This window comes from Melopsittacus undulatus, chromosome Z (assembly GCF_012275295.1).
Source record: "Melopsittacus undulatus isolate bMelUnd1 chromosome Z, bMelUnd1.mat.Z, whole genome shotgun sequence".
Taxonomy (NCBI): Eukaryota; Metazoa; Chordata; class Aves; order Psittaciformes; family Psittaculidae; genus Melopsittacus; species Melopsittacus undulatus.
The window spans coordinates 80,106,063-80,124,589 of record NC_047557.1 but is presented as its reverse complement, the minus strand read 5'-3'; the positions used below and the strand labels follow the sequence as shown (position 1 = coordinate 80,124,589).

General features: G+C 41.7%; 1 protein-coding gene across 2 annotated transcripts in view; it reads left to right on the top strand.

Annotated features, from left to right (window-relative positions):
- The first annotated feature begins 320 nt into the window (after positions 1-320).
- Positions 321-18,527, top strand: part of PCSK1 (proprotein convertase subtilisin/kexin type 1) — a 32,020-nt gene continuing 13,813 nt past the window's right edge. Inside the window, exons 1-7 of one of the 2 annotated variants that reach the window (XM_034072877.1) lie at positions 321-680; positions 2,449-2,553; positions 6,038-6,148; positions 8,398-8,544; positions 8,983-9,059; positions 10,956-11,044; positions 15,167-15,339. In XM_034072877.1, coding sequence (XP_033928768.1) covers positions 501-680; positions 2,449-2,553; positions 6,038-6,148; positions 8,398-8,544; positions 8,983-9,059; positions 10,956-11,044; positions 15,167-15,339 — 882 coding nt within the window. In that variant the 5' untranslated portion in view covers positions 321-500. Of the gene's footprint in view, positions 681-763; positions 1,279-2,448; positions 2,554-6,037; positions 6,149-8,397; positions 8,545-8,982; positions 9,060-10,955; positions 11,045-15,166; positions 15,340-18,527 lie in introns of those variants that run through there. The other variant, XM_031051823.2, reaches the window with a different exon arrangement.

Here is an 18,527-nt window from a genome sequence, read left to right as displayed (position 1 = left end):
GGATCGGAAAGAAGAGGGCTTGCTCTGCCCTTGCGCCGGGAGTGAGAAGGGAGAGAGGGACAGCTGCAGGGGGAGGGTCGGGAACTCGCTCCAGCAGCCCCTCATAGCCCACTGCCGCCAGGGTAGGGCACGGCGGAGCGGCACCTATCGTACTGCCTCCAGGGCCACGACCCCCGTCCCAGAGGGGCCGCAAGCCGCAGCGAATAGGCCGTCCTCCACCGCCCGCCCGCGTCCCGCCCGCTCGCTTCCGCGCACGCCGCCCGCCCCTCCCGGGAATTACCACCCCCCTCCCGGTTCGGGGGCCAGGTACACTTGACGTCAGGATGTCTGTCGTCGTTTTGACGTGTAAACACTCATTTCCATTCCGACTCCAGAGGGTCTGGGTGCCGCGCAGCCCCTGGCAGCCGCGCCAGCAGGCAGCAGGGAGGCAGCAGGCGGAGACCCCTATCCCGGCGCTCGCTTAGCAACACATCGCCCCGCCGCCGCCGCGCCCCGCGGCCATGGACCGGCGCCGCTGGGCCGGCCGGTGCTTGGCAGTGGTGCTGATGGCCGTCTGCTGCCTGCCCCGCGGCGGCGGCACTGAGCGCCAGTTCCTCAACGAATGGGCAGCGGAGGTCCCGGCGGGCCACGCCGCCGCCAGAGCCATCGCAGAGGAGCTGAACTACGACCTCGTGGGGCAGGTACGGCTGCGCACACAGGCGGGCTGCCCCGCGCCGGGTTCCCCTCAGTCCCTCCTTTTCTCCATCCTTCCCTTTCTCCGTCCCTTCCTCCGAGCCGCACCGAAACTTGCGCCTGGCGGCTGTTCGCAAGGCTCCGGGGAGTTTGCAGTGCGTTCTACCCCCGCCTCCCCTTCCTGGACCCGGGTCCACCAGGGCGAGGAGCCCCGCGATAGCGGAGCCCAGCCGGGTACTGCTGTTCCTGAAGGGGCCGGGCAGGGTCGGGCTCTCCCTGAGGAAAGCGGGGAGAGTCAGGCAGGGAGACTCTGCTCTCCCCGAGGGACTGGGCAGGGTCGGGCAGGGCACCTCGTCTCTCCTTGAGGGAACCGGGCAGTGCACCCCAGTCCTCCTTGAGGAGATTGGGCAGAGCACCCCGGCTCTTGCTGAAGGAACCGCGCAGTGCACCCCTGCTCCCCGCCGGGAGTTCTGGCAAAAGGAGGCCGCGGGCAACCCATCCCGGAGGCTCCGTCGCCATCGTGGGTCTCTTCTCCATGAAGCCCTCCCGGCGCTTTTTTGGGATGCTGTGACGTCAGCGTTGTCAAGGATGAGTACCCGCCTTTAGGTGATAGTCCCGTATCCCCCCACACCCCGGCCCCCAGGTGGGGGTCGTGCGCCGGGCAGCGAGTCTGGGAGCGTTGGGGACCCTGCTACCGGCCGCCGATCCACGGCCCTGTGCCGGTAGCAGGCTGGGAGAGGCGGAGCAGCCTCTGCCCGAGCGGGCCGTGTGCCTCAGGGCAGCCCATTCCCTCCGGGAGGGCGAGCGGGCATAGCCCTGCTCAAACCTGGGGTGTGATCGCACCGCCGTGGGGTTGGCCTTTCCGCCTTTGGAGCGAGGGGATTTGCCCCTACCGATTTCAAACTGCACTGCTCGGGGAAGAGGGATGTTTAAACCCACATTTGCGTGCGAGCGGGTACTGTGCCTGTCAAAATGCTTGTTTGGAATATGCCTGTACGAATCAATCTTGCAGTGAGGCTTCTGAAGCCACGCGGTGTTTTTTACACCTGTTCAGCAGCTGAAACTGGTGTGTGATTACGTTAAAACCTGTTCTTTGAAATGTGGCCATGTCAAGGTATGTCCATGACAAAGTATGTCCATACTGGTCACTACTACAAGTAACTACATTACAAAGTACTGTAGTAGTAATGACTGCTACCTCACTAGCTCAAATGCTTCTTCTAGCAGCACACAGTCTGTGATAAACACTCAATACTTGAAGAGTGATTTTTAGTTTAGATTAGAGTAGAATCATAGAATGGTTAGGGTTGGAAAGGACCTTAAGATCATCTAGTTCCATCCCCCCTGCCATGGGCAGGAAAATCTCACACTAAACCATGCCACCCAAGGCTCTGTCCAACCTGACCTTGAACACTGCCAGGGATGGGGCATTCACAACTTCCTTGGGCAACCCATTCCAGTGCCTCACCACCCTTACAATAAAGAACTTCTTCCTTATATCCATCTAAACTTCCCCTGTTCAAGTTTTAACCTGTTACCCTTTGCCCTATCACGACAGTCTCTAATGAATAGTCCTTCCCCAGCATCCCTTATAGAGCCCTTTCAGATACTGGAAGGCTGCTATGAGGTCTCCACTCAGCCTTGTCTTCTCCAGATGCTTGTTTCTTGCTCTTTTGTCTTTGAAGCACAATGAATTTGGTCAGGTTGCAATTGTTGGTACTTTTTTGCAGTATTGGAAATACCTCTTGTTAGTTAAAGTACACCTGTGACTTACAGATCGGATCACTCAAAAATCACTACCTGTTCAGACATAAAAGCCATCCAAGGCGGTCTCGAAGAAGTGCCGTTCTTATCACCAAAAGACTTTCTGATGATGACCGGGTGAGTTACATTTACTTCTTGTCATGCTCTGTGTTTATTCTTGTCTCCTTATTGCTAGCTTTACGATGAGGTCACAAGCAGGCTTTCCTTGTTTTGCAAGTCTAAGCTATTCAGACATGCATATTCGAGCTGAATAATACTTTATTATTCTGTCATTAACAGGCAAGGTCTGACCCTCTCTTACTGTATTTTTTGCTAGTGCTTTCTAAATTAAGATTTAAAATATGCAGCAATGCAGAGGCTTGGAATTTCAGATGTTTGTCTGTTACTGATGAAAATACAACCAACCACAAGGCTTGATTCAAAGGAAAAATCGATGGATGCAGTAAGTTTAATCAGGCCATGCCTGAGCAATTACCATGGGAATACATTTGATTTGAAGTGATTGAATATTAAATAACAAAAAAATAAAGTAGGGGAAATGGGCTGAGGTTTTGCTGGAATCGCTTCTGTGACAACCTAAAACCTCCTCTCAAAGAATCCATCACACATTCTAGACTTGCAGTCTTTAGGTACAGTGGGATCCCATGGCAGTCAGAGAACAGGCACAGTGAAGAGCCAGGGATCTAAGGATCTGCACTGGTGCAGTAGGCACCCCAGTTATCTGACTTTATTTAGGAGAGAAGCATGTCTGTTTGTAAGCATACTGAAAACCTGGGGTGGGTATTAGATTTAAAGAATGGACCAGAATGCCATCAACTCCTCTTAAAACCAGTTTCTGGAAAATTTCAGAACAATCAAATTTTAATTTCAAATCAGCATTATTGTAGCAGTGATTGTAAAAATACGGATAGCCCAAAACATGAAGTAATAACCCAGTTGTGAAAACCAGCAATTTATCATATAAGGACAAACCATTTGACGAGTAATTGGTTATATGGAGGTTTTAGAGGCAAGTGTCATCTAGGAAAAAATATTCTATATGTAGCTAGAAGAATTAAAGGAGGGGGTGAGATGGGTTATTTGCCTGCTCTGCTTCAAAATGGTACACTCCCATCTATGTATACATGCAAACATTGGTTTAACAGTTAAAATCTTCCTGGTGAAATTGCTCTAAACTGAGGATGCTCAAGACCACAGCTTTAGTGTAAATTCTGCCTTATAGCCACACCCATGACCAGATGTTCAATGTGGTCATAGTGCAATGTTCAAGAACAGTTTTGGTTCCAGTTCCTTCCTTTTTCAGATTAACTATATCAAATCTATCTCTGTAAGAGGGAAGCATGACTGAGTTTAATATACCAAATTCTAATGCCATAAGCAGAATGGAAGTGATTTTGTTACACACGTTACTGCCAAACATTATTGCAGACTTACGTACTCAGATTCAAAACCAGAGTTTGAAAGTGCTGGAGTTGATTTGATAAATGTACTCCAATTTCACTTTTATTTACCAACTAGTATGCAAATTAACTATGTGAATAAACAAGATGTAATTATGTGATTACGTAAGAATATAAACACAAAGCAATCATGTACTACTGGGTACATGGACCTGCCCATGACAGGGGGATTGGAACTAGATGATCTTAAGGTCTTTTCCAACCTTATCTATTCTGTGATGCTATGACTACCTCTCCAAAAAGCTGTTCTTGTTCAGTAATTGCCTATTTAAAAAGATTTAAATTCAGTCTCTAAAAAGGGAGGGAGAAGGGAACAGTGCTTTTGTTTGAGTAACGCCTTCATGAATTTTACGGTATGTTAAGTGTGAAAGCTGGGGTAAAACTTGGCTCTCATCTGAATATTTATTTGCTTCCTATAGATATCCCAGTGTTTGTTGTAAAACAGATAAAGACTGTGAATATATTGAAGGGATATAATTATCTGGTTCCCTTAACTTCTTCCAGTATTTGCTATAGTTCCACAGTCTACTTTCTTGCAAGGTATCTGCAAGGTTATTTTCACTGCTTTATGTATCTTTGACTGGAAGCTTGGCACAGGGCCTTTGGCTTTTGCTGTAGATGGATGGTTGGAACCTCACCCAGCTGATGAGTGACAAACATTTGGCTTGTTTGTCTGACATATGTGCTTGGTAGTTTCATCTCATTTCCCTCAGTTCAGTTGTCCACATTGAAAAAAATAACAAGCATGGAAGTTGTCAATTGTTAATTACTGTTGACTGATGAAGAGGCCAAGCTTTGCTGTGGGCAGGGAATAGTGATAAAGGTAATTGGTCTAACCTGTTCACAAGTATGTGTGGCCCTGGGTGTAAATAGGACAATTTAAAATGTTTATACTTGCACTGGTATATTCATCCTCTGTGACTAACTGTAGTTTATAGGGGCTTTAACACTGAATGTATAGCAACGGGAGCAGCATTCAGGAGCTTTCGGTAAGCATGCTTGGAGTAGTTACCATTTTCAAGGGTTTATATTATTGTAGTGCATTTTCATTAGGCTCTCAGTAGGAAATCATGTTTTAATCAAATCAGTATCATTTTTAATCATTACAGTTTCTGAGTTACTCATTATTGTTTCATATATGGTGACAGATGTAAGGATCATAAAGAAAAATAATGAAATCTATGCAGACATTGAAAACAAAAGGTTAAATCCAAGTCATCCTCTGCTTTAGGCTTATAGCAGGAACTTGGCCATCTAGTGCATCTGAGTTTGCTTTGCTCGTTTTGAAGCTGGGATGAAAAGCACCAACTTGATCTGTATCAGAGTGACCATTCAGGTGCTAGCAATTAATAACATCTTATACCCACTTCCAAAAGGTGCACACAGCATGGAAGAGGTATTAGAATCAGAATTTGGTTTGGACTGGGTTTAATAATGCCTTCAAGGGAACTAGGTGGGGTACACTTTTAAAATGCAGCCTAGTGGCTTAGAGATTGCTGTGTGAGTGCACAAATGCTGTGCTGCTTGTACTGATGCTGCAGCAAAACATGCTGAAGCATTATGGCTTTCATTTTCCTGAAGCTGAACTCTGCTGTGATGAATTTAGTCCAATATTTATAGCTTACTAATTGATCACACTTCAAAACACCACTTTGAAGGAGACTTGAAGGTCCAGCTGAGCTATGAATAACAGCATCATTATGATTGTTAGACTAAAGCCAGACATAATCTTTCTCCTTTCCTTTTAAATCCCAGTAGAAATAGATGGGCTTTAAAATGTAGGTAGGAGAAAGAAGCAGGCTGTGGTTTTGCTTGTTTCAGTAACCACCACTGCTTAGATAACCTTCTAGCCGTATTGAACATTTGGCAATGAAAGCCTGTATTGTGTGGCACTCACAGGAGTTCTACTGTTCACTTGTACTAAATGGTTTTCTATTAATTGATTCTAGAGAGTATTGTGATTTCACTGAATCCTCTTCCCCAAAGTACGCTGTGCTAAAATAGAAACAAACCTCTCTGTATCAAGCATTGCTCATTTTGCTTTAGGCATCAAAATTTTGCTGTGTGAGGAAAGCCTTTATCCCCTAAAAGAGTCATAACCCATAAAGGCTTACTTGTCATATCTATGCAAATAATTGTAGGTGTCATGGGCGGAGCAGCAATATGAAAAAAAGAGAACTAAGCGTGCCATCGTGAGAAACTCAGCAGACAATCTTTTCAATGATCCTATGTGGAATCAGCAGTGGTATCTGGTAAGAATTTATTTCACTATGGAACTGGGGAATGGTGAATTTCAGTTGTGCTATCAGCTGCCTTATTTTACTAGTATGAGTGCGACTACAGTGAAGGGAGTAAATGAAGAGTCCCTCGCATTAACATATGTTATAAAATGAAAGATTTCTGCACATAATATTTCTGGGCAACCTTCTGTTTTCCCTGAGGTGTCATTTGTACAAAGACTCTCAAAGCCAATTCAGGCAGCTGTTTAAGATGGAGGTTGATGTTAGAAAGCGTAGGAGTTAAAAGATACCTTTATGATAATTTAAAAATATTTACTATTGGCATATTAGTCATCCCTTATCATGTCTGAAGGTTCTATATTTCTTTATTTCTTTATTAAAATTAGTAGTGCAGAGTGCATGCTCCAGACAAGAACAAAAGTATGCACATGCATATGACAGGCACCTTCAATCTCGTGGACTAGGATTTACATAGAAGTGGGTCTCTACAGCTCACATGTTCAGAACCTCAAGAAAGAGAAATTTCCTGAGTTCTATAATTCTTGTTTGCATCTGGCAACTCAGAAATACAGTTGACCATTTATGTTTTATATGGTTTCTTTTGAGAGTCTGTATTTCCACTGTGCATTCTAGCTGTACCTTTGTTCTAGACTTCATTGCTGTCACTCAGAATAGGGGTGGGATCAAAGGTGGGTGCCACAAATCAAGAAGAAAGATCAAGCACAAATGTGCCCCAGTTGGCTGCAAATATTTTTCTCTTCTTCAGCTCAGCTTAGGGAAAACAGACCAAAATCTATGCTGTTTATATAATGTTTTGTCCTTTCTTTCTTCTGTTTGAGCTAGGAAAAATAGATTAGAAGCTGCATAGCATAAAATAGTTTCATGAAGATTCCTGCAGACTTCTTTTCAACATAAAAAGAATTATCATTAAGAATTTAACTTTTACTTGAAGCTGAATGTCTGTTTGCTCCTGTGCCTGTTTCCAGTGGGAAGCAGGAAATTTCAAAGATGTCTGTGTTAGACATAAATGCAAACACACACAAAGAGCAGAAGAGCAAATTGTAAAAAAACCAATGTCCTATTCTCCAGGAGACATAGCTCCTTTTTCCACCTCTCTATGTTTTTCACTTCTTCCCTTGAGTTTTCCCTTATGAGAAACAGAACCATGATGCTTACCTTTGTTTGCAGTGCAGGTTGATTTTTTTTTTCTGATTAAATGCATAAATGTGTTAAATATTTTCTTCCAAAATACTTTTCTTGTTTTGTAGTAAATAAATTAGTATTACCTTATTATTGTGATTTGCAACAGTTTTTAGCGTCATTCAGTGTACCTTCACTCATCACCAGAAAAAAGGATTATTTGATGGCTACAAGAGAATAAAATGTGAAACCTCAAATAACTCCCTGAATGGCAGCAGTGAGAATAGAAAGCATAAAATGAAAGAAAGGTCATTTCCATAATAAATTTATTTTTCTAAGCCTCATACTTTAATGCAGAATTCCTGTGGAAACAAAGAAATTAATAACTTGTGATCAACTAATATAATTACGCACAAAGAAACAGAAAAAAATGGCTTTTTTTTTACACCTTTGTTTTTTATGGGTTTTGTAAACAAGTAATCTAAATTAAACGTATGTACTGCACATCTAATATTAAAGAGGAAAAATCACCCCTGTAGGAGCTACTCTTCAAAGAATTTGCTGTGGAAGAGAAGGCTATAGATGATTCATGCTTCCAGTTGATTTACCACAGGAACTGTAATGAGGATAGTAAACAGAAAGTTGTGATTCAGCACAGTTGTTCCTAATCAAAGGACTACTTTAATTGTTTTATCCATTAATTGCTTTGTTCTGGCAAACTTGAATGTCAAAGAAAACACATTTGGAGAAAACACAGCTCACTGTACTATGAAGTACTGTCTTGGCTTCTCATCAAGGGAAAAAAAGAAACATTAGCAGGTCTGATTATTAACTCAGCATTCCAAGGTTCATTAGTGCATCCTTACCATTGCCATGTTTCTGCTGCCTTACACCCAGTAAATACAGGATGCTCTTTGTTCAGAGACGGTTTTCATAGATCTTAATTAAGGGCATAAATCCTTCAGTGCTACCACTAATTTTTATTTTATCATTGCAAAATACACGCAAAATCTACAAGCTCAGGCTGGGATGGTTTAGAGTGTCTTTAAAATACAGCTTTAGACCTGTGTAGTGTAAGTGGATAAAAACGTTGACGTATTTTAATCCTTTCTGTCTCCCAGCAAGATACAAGAATAACTCCATCCCTGCCCAAACTGGATCTCCATGTTATTCCTGTATGGCAGAAAGGAATAACAGGCAAGGGTGTTGTCATCACAGTATTAGATGATGGCTTGGAGTGGAATCACACTGACATCTTCTCTAACTATGTAAGTTTGGCCATTAGAATGCTATGGAATAAATTAATCAACTGTAAATTTGATATACAGACACTCTTACTCATCTTGCTGTCTGTTCTGTAAGTCAGCTTCTGCAGTACAGAGACTGAAATATTTGCCTTAGGCATAATTTGGAACCTGGTCTGTGTCACAGGAACTGGAATGTTACTTAGCAATGATAGTGAAGTGATTGTTTTGTTGTTTTGATTTTCTGTTGGCGGATTTAGTTCCCAGGCATGTCTGTTAAAGCTCCATGAAAAATTTATGGAATTGCTAATGCCCATCAAATTCTACCAACTTGATTGCTGTCAATATGAGGCACACCAGATAAATAAACACAGGCTGTAGAACGCATTTTGTTACATATTTTAAAATGCATTTGTAGTTGTCCAAATCAAGTAAGTCTGTTGTTCTTTTTATTACATGTAGGATCCAAGGGCAAGTTATGATTTCAATGACAATGATCACGATCCCTTTCCTAGATATGATCCAACAAATGAAAACAAGTGAGTAATCTTCTAGCTGCATGAACAGAACAAAACAGCACAGTGTTAATTTGTCTCTTAGAATGTGCAAATGCAGGAATACCTGTGTATGTCCTTTATGACAATTGTATAATAAAAGGAGGAATTTGTGTAACAATATCACAGGATAGTTTAAGTTCAAAGGGACATCTGCAGGTAATCTGGTCCAAAACCTGCTCAGTCAGGGAGACCTAGAGCCAATTGTCCAGGGCCACATCCATATGGCTTTTGAATATTTCTGAGGAGGAGGGAAGACTCCACAACCTCCTGGGCAACCTGTGCCAGTGCTCCCTCACTCTTGCAGTGGAAAAAGTGTTTCTTGGTGTTTGGGAGGAACCTCTTTTGTTTTAGTAATCTCCCTCTGTTGTTTTAGTAATCTCCCTAGATGTACCCTGACTTTCTTCATATCTTTGTCAGGTAAGCTACTGACATGTTTCTGTAACTGAAGGGAACTATCTGTTCATGTCACTGTGTGTGACTGTGGAATGATACCTCCCTAAGTAGAGTTTTACTTCAGTTCTTTGCTTTGCATCAGGAATTTTAGAACAATATGCTATAAAGGGCTCTGAAAAAGACTGTGTCTTAGAGGAATCTACCAAGGAACCTATTCCTTCAGGTCAGCTGTTGTAGCCAAGGACACTCTACTCCAGTTTTGGCAGTACCTTTTAGACTGATAGCATAGCTCCTAGCTCAGTGGGTGCAGCCACAGGTGAAGTCAGACTTCTGATCTCATGTGAATTTGACACATGGTCAGACACTGAAGTAGGTTACATTCACTCCCATGACAATCTTTCTGTCTCATCTGAGGCATATGAAAGCTTTATTTAGACCAGATGTAGCCTAAATATCCTCAATGTAATAACCTAGGAGGTTACAAAATGCCAGCCAGCTCACTTAGTGGACTTGAGTGGCCTGCGAGGTGAGAGAAATTTTTTCTGATGCCCTCTGTAGAGCTATCTTTCTGATACTCTGTGGAACATCTGGATGGGTTGTCATATCCAGTCATGTCTGTTGTGCTTCAGGGAGGGATTTTGTCTATCAGAAAGGGAAGAGAGTGGACTTCTTTAAAAGCTGGTACTTTGAAGAAGTCAGTTTCCTAAAACAGAATGCTGCTACTCAATACAGATGCATCAGGAAACTAATGCACTGGTTCCCTATTGTCTCTCAGACAACACAGTAACATCCACAACATAAATCAGTGTATGGGGAAAACCCCCAAGCAATTAATCAAAGGATAAATATCCTATGAATAAGACATTTCAAAAATGACATTTCTACTTTGTTACAGCATTATTTAAGAGAAAGAACCCATTATCCTGTTGTTCTGATGACATTATCTCTTAAATCTACCTGGTTTACCTCTAATCTTTATTAATAATAAATGGAATTCTGCCTAGAAGCATTCAACACTTCATTGAATAACAGTCTGTACTATTAAATAATACAACTCTTCTACAATTTACACTTATATGAAGATATTCTGTATTGTGGCATCAGAATCACCTATGGAAAAAAAAAGAATTGCATAGAAAGTAGTTGGTTACAAGAAAAATTTGGCGATGATGAAGATACTTTAAAAGCTTAGTTTCTGAAATACTGGCATCTAATGGGTCTATTGACTTCAGTGTGTCTTAGATAAGGTATTTGTCATCTCCTCACAATGATCCTTTCATCATGAAGTAGATGAAGTTATGTTGCTTGAAGCCTGTGAGAAACAAGTATTTTTGTATTACATAGATGCAACTGAAAAGCTATTCAGTAGCTGCATTGCATCCATTTAAAGGAAGACTTCCACCAAATCAAGGTCACTGATGACTCTTTGTGTACATTACACAGAGATATTATGAGATGTTGCTTGTTCTTGCTATATTTATTCAGGCATGGAACACGGTGTGCAGGAGAAATTGCCATGCAAGCCAACAACAGAAAATGTGGAGTTGGAGTTGCCTATAATTCCAAAGTTGGAGGTAAGAAAACAAAAATTATTGGATGCCTAATATGAACAGAAACGAGGCAGATCCTGTGAAGTGCTGAGCATTTTCACCTACTGTTAATCTGAAACACCAATGATTGTTCCTTTTCAGAAAACATCAGTCTTGCAGTGTTAGGCTACAAAATCCAAAGTCTGGCCTTATTGCAGAGTGTTACTCTATATGACAATGTTTCATGAAAATGTTTCATGAATAGCAGCACACTGTCTGGAATCTGGTTATCAGTTGAATGTAGGCAGAGTATATAGCAACAGCAACAACAATATAGGTGGTGGTGATGATGATGGTGATAATAGTAGTAGTAGTAGTAATAATAATAACAATGATAGCAAAAACCTATATTGTACCCAACAGCAATAGCAAATATTGTATCGAGAGATAAGACTATATCTTTTAAGGAATGATAGACACACTTACAATTGCTTATCCTGAAAGGAGGTGGGTTGAGGAAGAAGGATTGAGTAGAGTGAAAGTAAGAATACACAAATTTATACATGGAATCATAGAATCATAGAATAGTTAGGGTTGGAAAGGACCTTAAAATCATCTAGTTCCAACGCCCCTACCATGGGCAGGGACACCTCATACTAAACCATGTCACCCAAGGCTTCATCCAACCTGGCCTTGCTTGCAGAGTATTGTTTACACAATTACATTTGAAAGGTCATATCAGTAAGGATATTCAAACTGCTGTGGTTTTTGTTTCAACAGCTTACTTCTCTACTATGATCCTAAGTTAATTTTGAAAATAAGTATTTTTGCTTGCCTGTCCATCAATATTGCAATTTTTTTTTGAAGTAGTGACGGAAAGCTTAATCCATTAGAGGTCTATGAAATAGTTGTGATCAAAGCATCAGTGGCAAATGGTTATTTAGCTCAGAGGAAGATACTTGTACAGAGCTAGTTTTAACATTACTCCCTTTTTCCCTTTTAAACAAAGAGATGATGAGTGGCAATTGACAGCCATAACTGCCTTTCCACCATTTCAGTCTTACGCTTGTAGGTTCCCATTTACTCTACTGAGCTGTCATAGATGTCAGCTTTGTGGTCTGCCTCTGCCATAAAGCATTATGCTGTCATCCTCTGTTTAAGTAAAATACCTCACTCATAAGAGGAAGACGCCAGGGTTTCAAAGCAGGGGAAAATGGATGAAACTGAAAAGATGTCTGAACTCCCGCTGTGCCCATATTTTAAGGCATTTGCATCTACAGAGAAGATTCTTCCAGTTATTTGCATATGCTCTGTGTTCATTTGCAGATGCAAACTACAGATACATGCAGGGTGATTTGTCTAGAACAGGAAAATAATAGGATGAAAAGCAGTCCAGGAATCCGAATTACACAGAAAGCTGCTTATACCTGGGCTGCAGAGGAGGAAGAATGGAAAAGTTGACAGAAATTGTAAGCTGTTATATACAACAAGCTTGATTAAGATAGATACATAACAAAAATGTGTTCAAAGAGCAGTAGAAGATAGGAGAAGTCTTCAAAATATTAATGTAAATTTGAAGTGGCTAAACACTGGAAGGCTTTTTTGATGTTCTGTGCTATACAGGATTAAATTCTTCACAGTCTTTCCTGCTATTTTTTTTTTAATCCATGAAATGGCACACTACATACTTATATTTGGCATTAGTTCAGGATGACTTCTTTAAGTGTCTCTTTGCTTGTAGCAGTTGCTGTACTGAATAAATCCAGTGGTCCACAGTCAATGCCTTCTCTTTGACAGTCAGCAATAGCTGCTTTAGGGAAAGAAACCCTGACATGTGGAATACCGTGTTCTCTAACCTTCAGCAAAGTTTAACGTTCTCTCGAAGGGTGAAAACAAAACATGCACTTCAGAATGTTTTGTTTTCCATGAAAATACCGTCTTTAATAGTCCTGAGTGTTCTCACTAGTAACATCAATGTCTGGATCTATTCTGAAACCACGATTAGTCTCTTCAGTACTCTGTGCCTGTGAATTCCATAGGCTTTTCACTGCACTCTGTAAAAAAAAATAAAAATGTCTCTTAATACCAGTTTTCCAAGTGACACCTTTCAGTGTCCTTTAATATTCACTTCTTGTTCTGTGTAGTGCTAAGAAATACATGTGTGTCAATCGTTTTTGGAGTAAAACAGGGTGTATATGTTTTAAGTGTACCTAACCATAGCGCTGTGCTCCAATATTTCCATGGTGCTACCATGGAAATCAAATGATTAAGAAGCTCCATTTTACAAAGGACTGGGCTGAGAGATCCTGCACAGTGACATGTTACTAAAAATAGCCTTCTGCCAGGCAGATACATGTATGTGTCTGGAATTACTTTGGCTTTGGATTTTGATTTTGTGGGACTGATGATGGCAGCAAGCATGTGCAAGAATACAAAAGAGTTTAGGCAATAGGACATAATTTGAATCTGCTTAGGGAAATATCACTGCAGCCATCAAATCCCGAGTTGACTTAAGCAAGCAGGATTTTTGGCGATCACAAAGACAAGACAGTATTTTTTTCCTTGCACTGTTTTCATCAGTGTGTTGTCAGTGTTCTTGCTTTCTCCCTTATTACACCATTTATCTTCAGAGTTGGCTCTATTTCTGTGGGAAATATCTGTATACTACTCTGCATTTTCAGTACCTCATTATGTGTTTCAAGCTCACACCCAGAGCTCACAGTCATATTTCCATGCAGGCAGATCTTTGCTCACAACACACTGCTATGAGAGTGTCTCACAATTCTGAGCCAACTGGAAAATGAGTATTCAAAATGTTATGAGTTTAAGCCTATCCAGGGTAAGTGGTATTTTTAGTACCTGAAGCACAGGAGATATGGATATACCTTGATTATTTTTCCAGCTTTGTGAGTGATAGTGGATTAGCAGTGGTTGAGTGGATTAACTCCTTTGTCTGGTTTTGATACTAATTAACATGAAAGAATAAAGCCAAGCTTTATCTTGGAAGTAGTATGAGTCTTAGAGGCCTGGCGTATGGGAAAAGGATTATGTTTACAGTCCTGCTTTACAGTATGAAAATAATAGCAAGGCACTGAGCTACAAGAGCAAAGTTGTTTATGGTTTTTTTTCTCTCCTTTTTTTTTTTTAATACATTGGTCACATTTTTCCTACTATCTTTTTGTGGGGGGGGGAAATCCCCATTTTGTGAAATACACTAGAAAATGAATCCTTGTATTTTACCAATGCCAGTAATGGTGTAGCTGCTGTAGCAATAACTTCCTGTGTTCAAGAGAACACAGACATTTTTACTGCCTGAAAAAGAGGCTTAATCCTGACAACCATGGCTCTTACATTGCTGCTGTTGCTGGGAGAGCCATGTCATAGTGGGAATTTTGCCAGACTTCTGCTATCCCTGTGCTCCTCCAGCACTGGGTGGAGGTAACAGTCCTACTGCAGAGCTTCAGTGCTGATGAACCTCTGTCTGCCACTGAATTTTAAGTACTGCTGAGATCAGGCTTGCTCTGAAGAAGATTAGAACATGCAGTGCCTAATAAAATGTTAAAGGCTAGGTGTCTCTAGCATCTTGATATTGCATACAAGAGAGAAAAAAATGGTCTGTAAACAACAGTGGGAATTTTTTGTGGTGAAGATTGAAGAGCTAGTGAGATACCAGCGTCAAAGGCAGCAAAACCGTTAATAACTGTGAGGATAAAGTGTTCTAGTCGGAACATTCGGAACTACATCTTTGAACTAAAATTCTCAGAACTCTTAGAGATAAAAGTAATGGTTATAAAACCTATTTCATTTTAGTGATATGTTAGCAGTTTCAGTTTATTACAGATCTAACACAGAGGAAGAGTAAAGGAAGAGCTCAATACAATAGGGAAAAGCAGAAAGAGTAAGGAAAATTAGCTGGTTTTATGTAGAAAGATAGAAGTAAATAATAGTCAACTAAGATTTTTAGAGAGTTTTTTTAATGTTTGTAGGGAGCACTGAGCTCTGCATATAATGGGTAAGTGTACTGTTTCACACTGACATGAATGTTGCTTACATTAAGAGCAGTAGGCTGTGCTTGCAGTAGTTACTTATTAATTTTTCTGGAAACTTCACAGTTAACAAAGGAGGGAACAGAATGTAAATACAGTCTGCTTCTTTTTCTTCATTAAGGTATACGAATGCTGGATGGAATAGTCACTGATGCTATTGAAGCCAGTTCAATTGGTTTCAATCCAGAACATGTGGATATTTACAGTGCAAGTTGGGGCCCTAATGATGATGGTAAAACTGTAGAGGGACCTGGGAGACTGGCACAGAAGGCTTTTGAGTATGGAATAAAGAAGGTATGATGCTTAAGAGAAAGAATAAAATGTGGTAGAGAACAGAATTATAAAATGGTTGACACGGGAAAAAAAAACACCCATGGTTTGTGCTCTTTTTGCTCAAATGTATTTAAAAAGAAGGAGATATATTTTAATAGTGCAGGTCAGAGAAATTACCAGCCAGAAGAGCACTGTTGAAGCCTTCTAACTGGTTTTAAGCTGTTATTCTCCACAGATAAGCTTTCTTTTTCCAACCTCACTTTTTCTGCCTTTATCTCACCCTGCCACCCTTCTCTGCACTGAACAGTAATTGGATTTCTGCACTGAAAGCCTATACAATTTAATATAAAATTTCTGCTTTGTGAATATTTTGCTGTGTGAAATAGTGATGCATTTCAGCACCCTGTGGTTGGGCTTGTTTTATATTAATTGCATTAGTTTATTTAGATTCTGAATGGCTTCTTTGCCACTGTCTTCACTGGCAAAGGCTCTGACCGCAGCACCCGAATCTTGGAAAGCAGACGCAGGGACTGTGAAAACCTAGACCTTGGGCCCACTGTACATGAGGATCTGGTTCGAGACCATCTTAAGAACCTGAATGTGCACAAGTCCATGGGACCTGATGAAATCCATCCACGGGTCCTAAAGGAGCTGGTGAATGAAGTTGCAAAGCCACTGGCCATCATATTTGAAAAATCATGGCAGACAGGTGAAGTTCCTGACGACTGGAAAAAGGGAAATATAACCCCCATTTTCAAGAAGGAAAAAATGGATGACCCAGAGAATTACAGACCAGTCAGTCTCACCTCTGTGCCTGGCAAAATCTGGGAGCAGATTCTCCTGGAAGGCATGCTAGGGGATATGAAAAAGAGAAAGGTGCTTGGTGACAGCCAGCATGGCTTTACTAGGGGAAAATCCTGCCTGACCATTTTGGTGGCCTTCTATGATGGGGCTACAGAAGTGATGGACAGGGGTGGAGCAGTTGACATCATCTACCTGGACTTGTGCAAAGCGTTCGACACTGTCCCACATGACATCCTTGTCTCTAAATTGGAGTGTCATCAATTTGATAGGTGGACCACTTGGTGGATAAAGAACTGGCTGGATGGTCACACTCAAAGAGTTGTGGTCAACGGTTCAATGTCCGGCTGGAGACCAGTAACGAGTGGTGTCCCTCAGGGATCGGTGTTGGGACCGGTCTTGTTTAATATTTTTGTCGCTGACATGGACAATGGAATTGAGTGTGCCCTCAGCAAGTTTGCCGATGACACCAAGCTGTGTGGTTCGGTTGATACGCTAGAGGGAAGGAATGCCATCCAGAGGGAACTTGACACACTTGTGAGGTGGGCTGATGCCAACCTCATGCAGTTCAGCCATGCCAAGTGCAAGGTCCTACACCTGGGTGGGAGCAATCCCAGGCACAGCTACAGGTTGGGCAATAAGGAAATTCATGGTAGTCCTGTGGAGAAGGACTTGGGGGTGTTGGTCAATGAGAAAATGAACACGAGCCAGCAGTGTGCACTCACAGCACAGAAAGCCAACCGTATCCTGGGCTGCATCAAAAGAAGCGTGACCAGCAGGTTGAAGGAGGTGATCCTGCCCCTCTACTCTGCTCTCGTGAGACCCCACTTGGAGTATTGTGTGCAGTTGTGGTGTCCTCAACATAAAAAGGACATGGAACTGTTAGAACAAGTCCAGAGGAGGGCCACGAGGATGATGAGGGGACTGGAGCACCTCCCATACAAAGACAGGCTGAGAAAGTTGGGGCTGTTCAGCCTGGAGAAGAGAAGGCTGCGTGGAGATCTCATAGCAGCCTTCCAGTATCTGAAGGGGGCCTATAAGGGATGCTGGTGAGGGACTCTTCATTAGGGACTGTAGTGATAGGACAAGTGGTAACAGGTTAAAACTTAAACAGGGGAAGTTTAGATTGGATATAAGGAAGTTCTTTACTGTGAGGTAGGAGGGGCACTGGAATGGGTTGCCCAGGGAGGTAGTGAATGCTCCATCCCTGGCAGTGTTCAAGGCCAGGCTGGACGAAGCCTTGGGTGGCATGGTTTAGTGTGAGGTGTCCCTGCCCATGGCAGGGGGGTTGGAACTGGATGATCTTGAGGTCCTTTCCAATCCTAACTATTCTTTGATTCTATGAAATGGTGCATGTCATGATCCAGTTAAAAGGAATATAGTAAAAATGCATCATTAAGAGAATTGGAAACAATATTTTTACAGTTCTTTTTCATGTTATCCTCTTTATATCTGGTTGGAGGATAAGTAGGGTATAAACTGAGAGCTACTGAGGTTGTATTAATACTACCCTGCTCTTGCCAGTGAGGTAAAAAGATACCTAAAGGTGGACAGGTGCTAATACAGAGAGGAAGACAGATTCAGAGATGAGAGAGGAAGGAAATGGAGGGCAGCTTGAAGGACAGAAGCAAAAAGAATGGATTTTGGAAGACGGGCGATTAACATTAGCAGAGGAGAGAAGAAAGAAGAGTCTGATAGCTGGCAGGCATACTCTTGAGGGAAGAATGGACACCAAGAGGAGTGGGCTGGCGATAAACAGATCTAAGTCCATAGGTAGGCAGAAAGAGAAGAAGGAGAATTAAAGGCAATAATTAGGGAGCAAGTGTTCAGTGGGCTTACTCTGAAAAAGCAGGTTTTTTTTTGGTGAAGAAAGTGTCTTTTTTTACAGCTCATATTATTTCTCAAGGGGAGCAAATTTGCCCATTCATTTGTCAGGCTTTCTTTGATTTCTACTTGGCTTAAAGTCAGACAGAGTTGGGGTGACCAGTGACTTTCATCCCTGGCACCTTCATTGCTGGCCTGTATGCTTAGTCTTAAGTGTCTTAAGAGGCATTAGCAGTACTCTTAAGTGAAACCAAAGCAAGTATTTACATATACTGGTGCTTTTCTGGACTGCAGCCTTTATTCTCAAAGTAAGATACAATCTAATTTTCTGTAACTGACGTAGCTTATTCTTCCCATTTTAACAGTTGTATCACAAAGAGTGCAGTCTGCCTTTTCTTTATTTTTGGCATTTTAAGTGCTGCAAATGTCTTAATACTTCCATGAATAATTTCAAATCTCATCTGAGTGGGAGGATAAAAATCTGTATTTAACTGCTGTTTCTAATGAATGTGCATAAACTAGTAACAAGCAACATAAGAACTTTTGCTCTTCATGTGAAATTTTTTTTTTCCCCCTGAAGGACC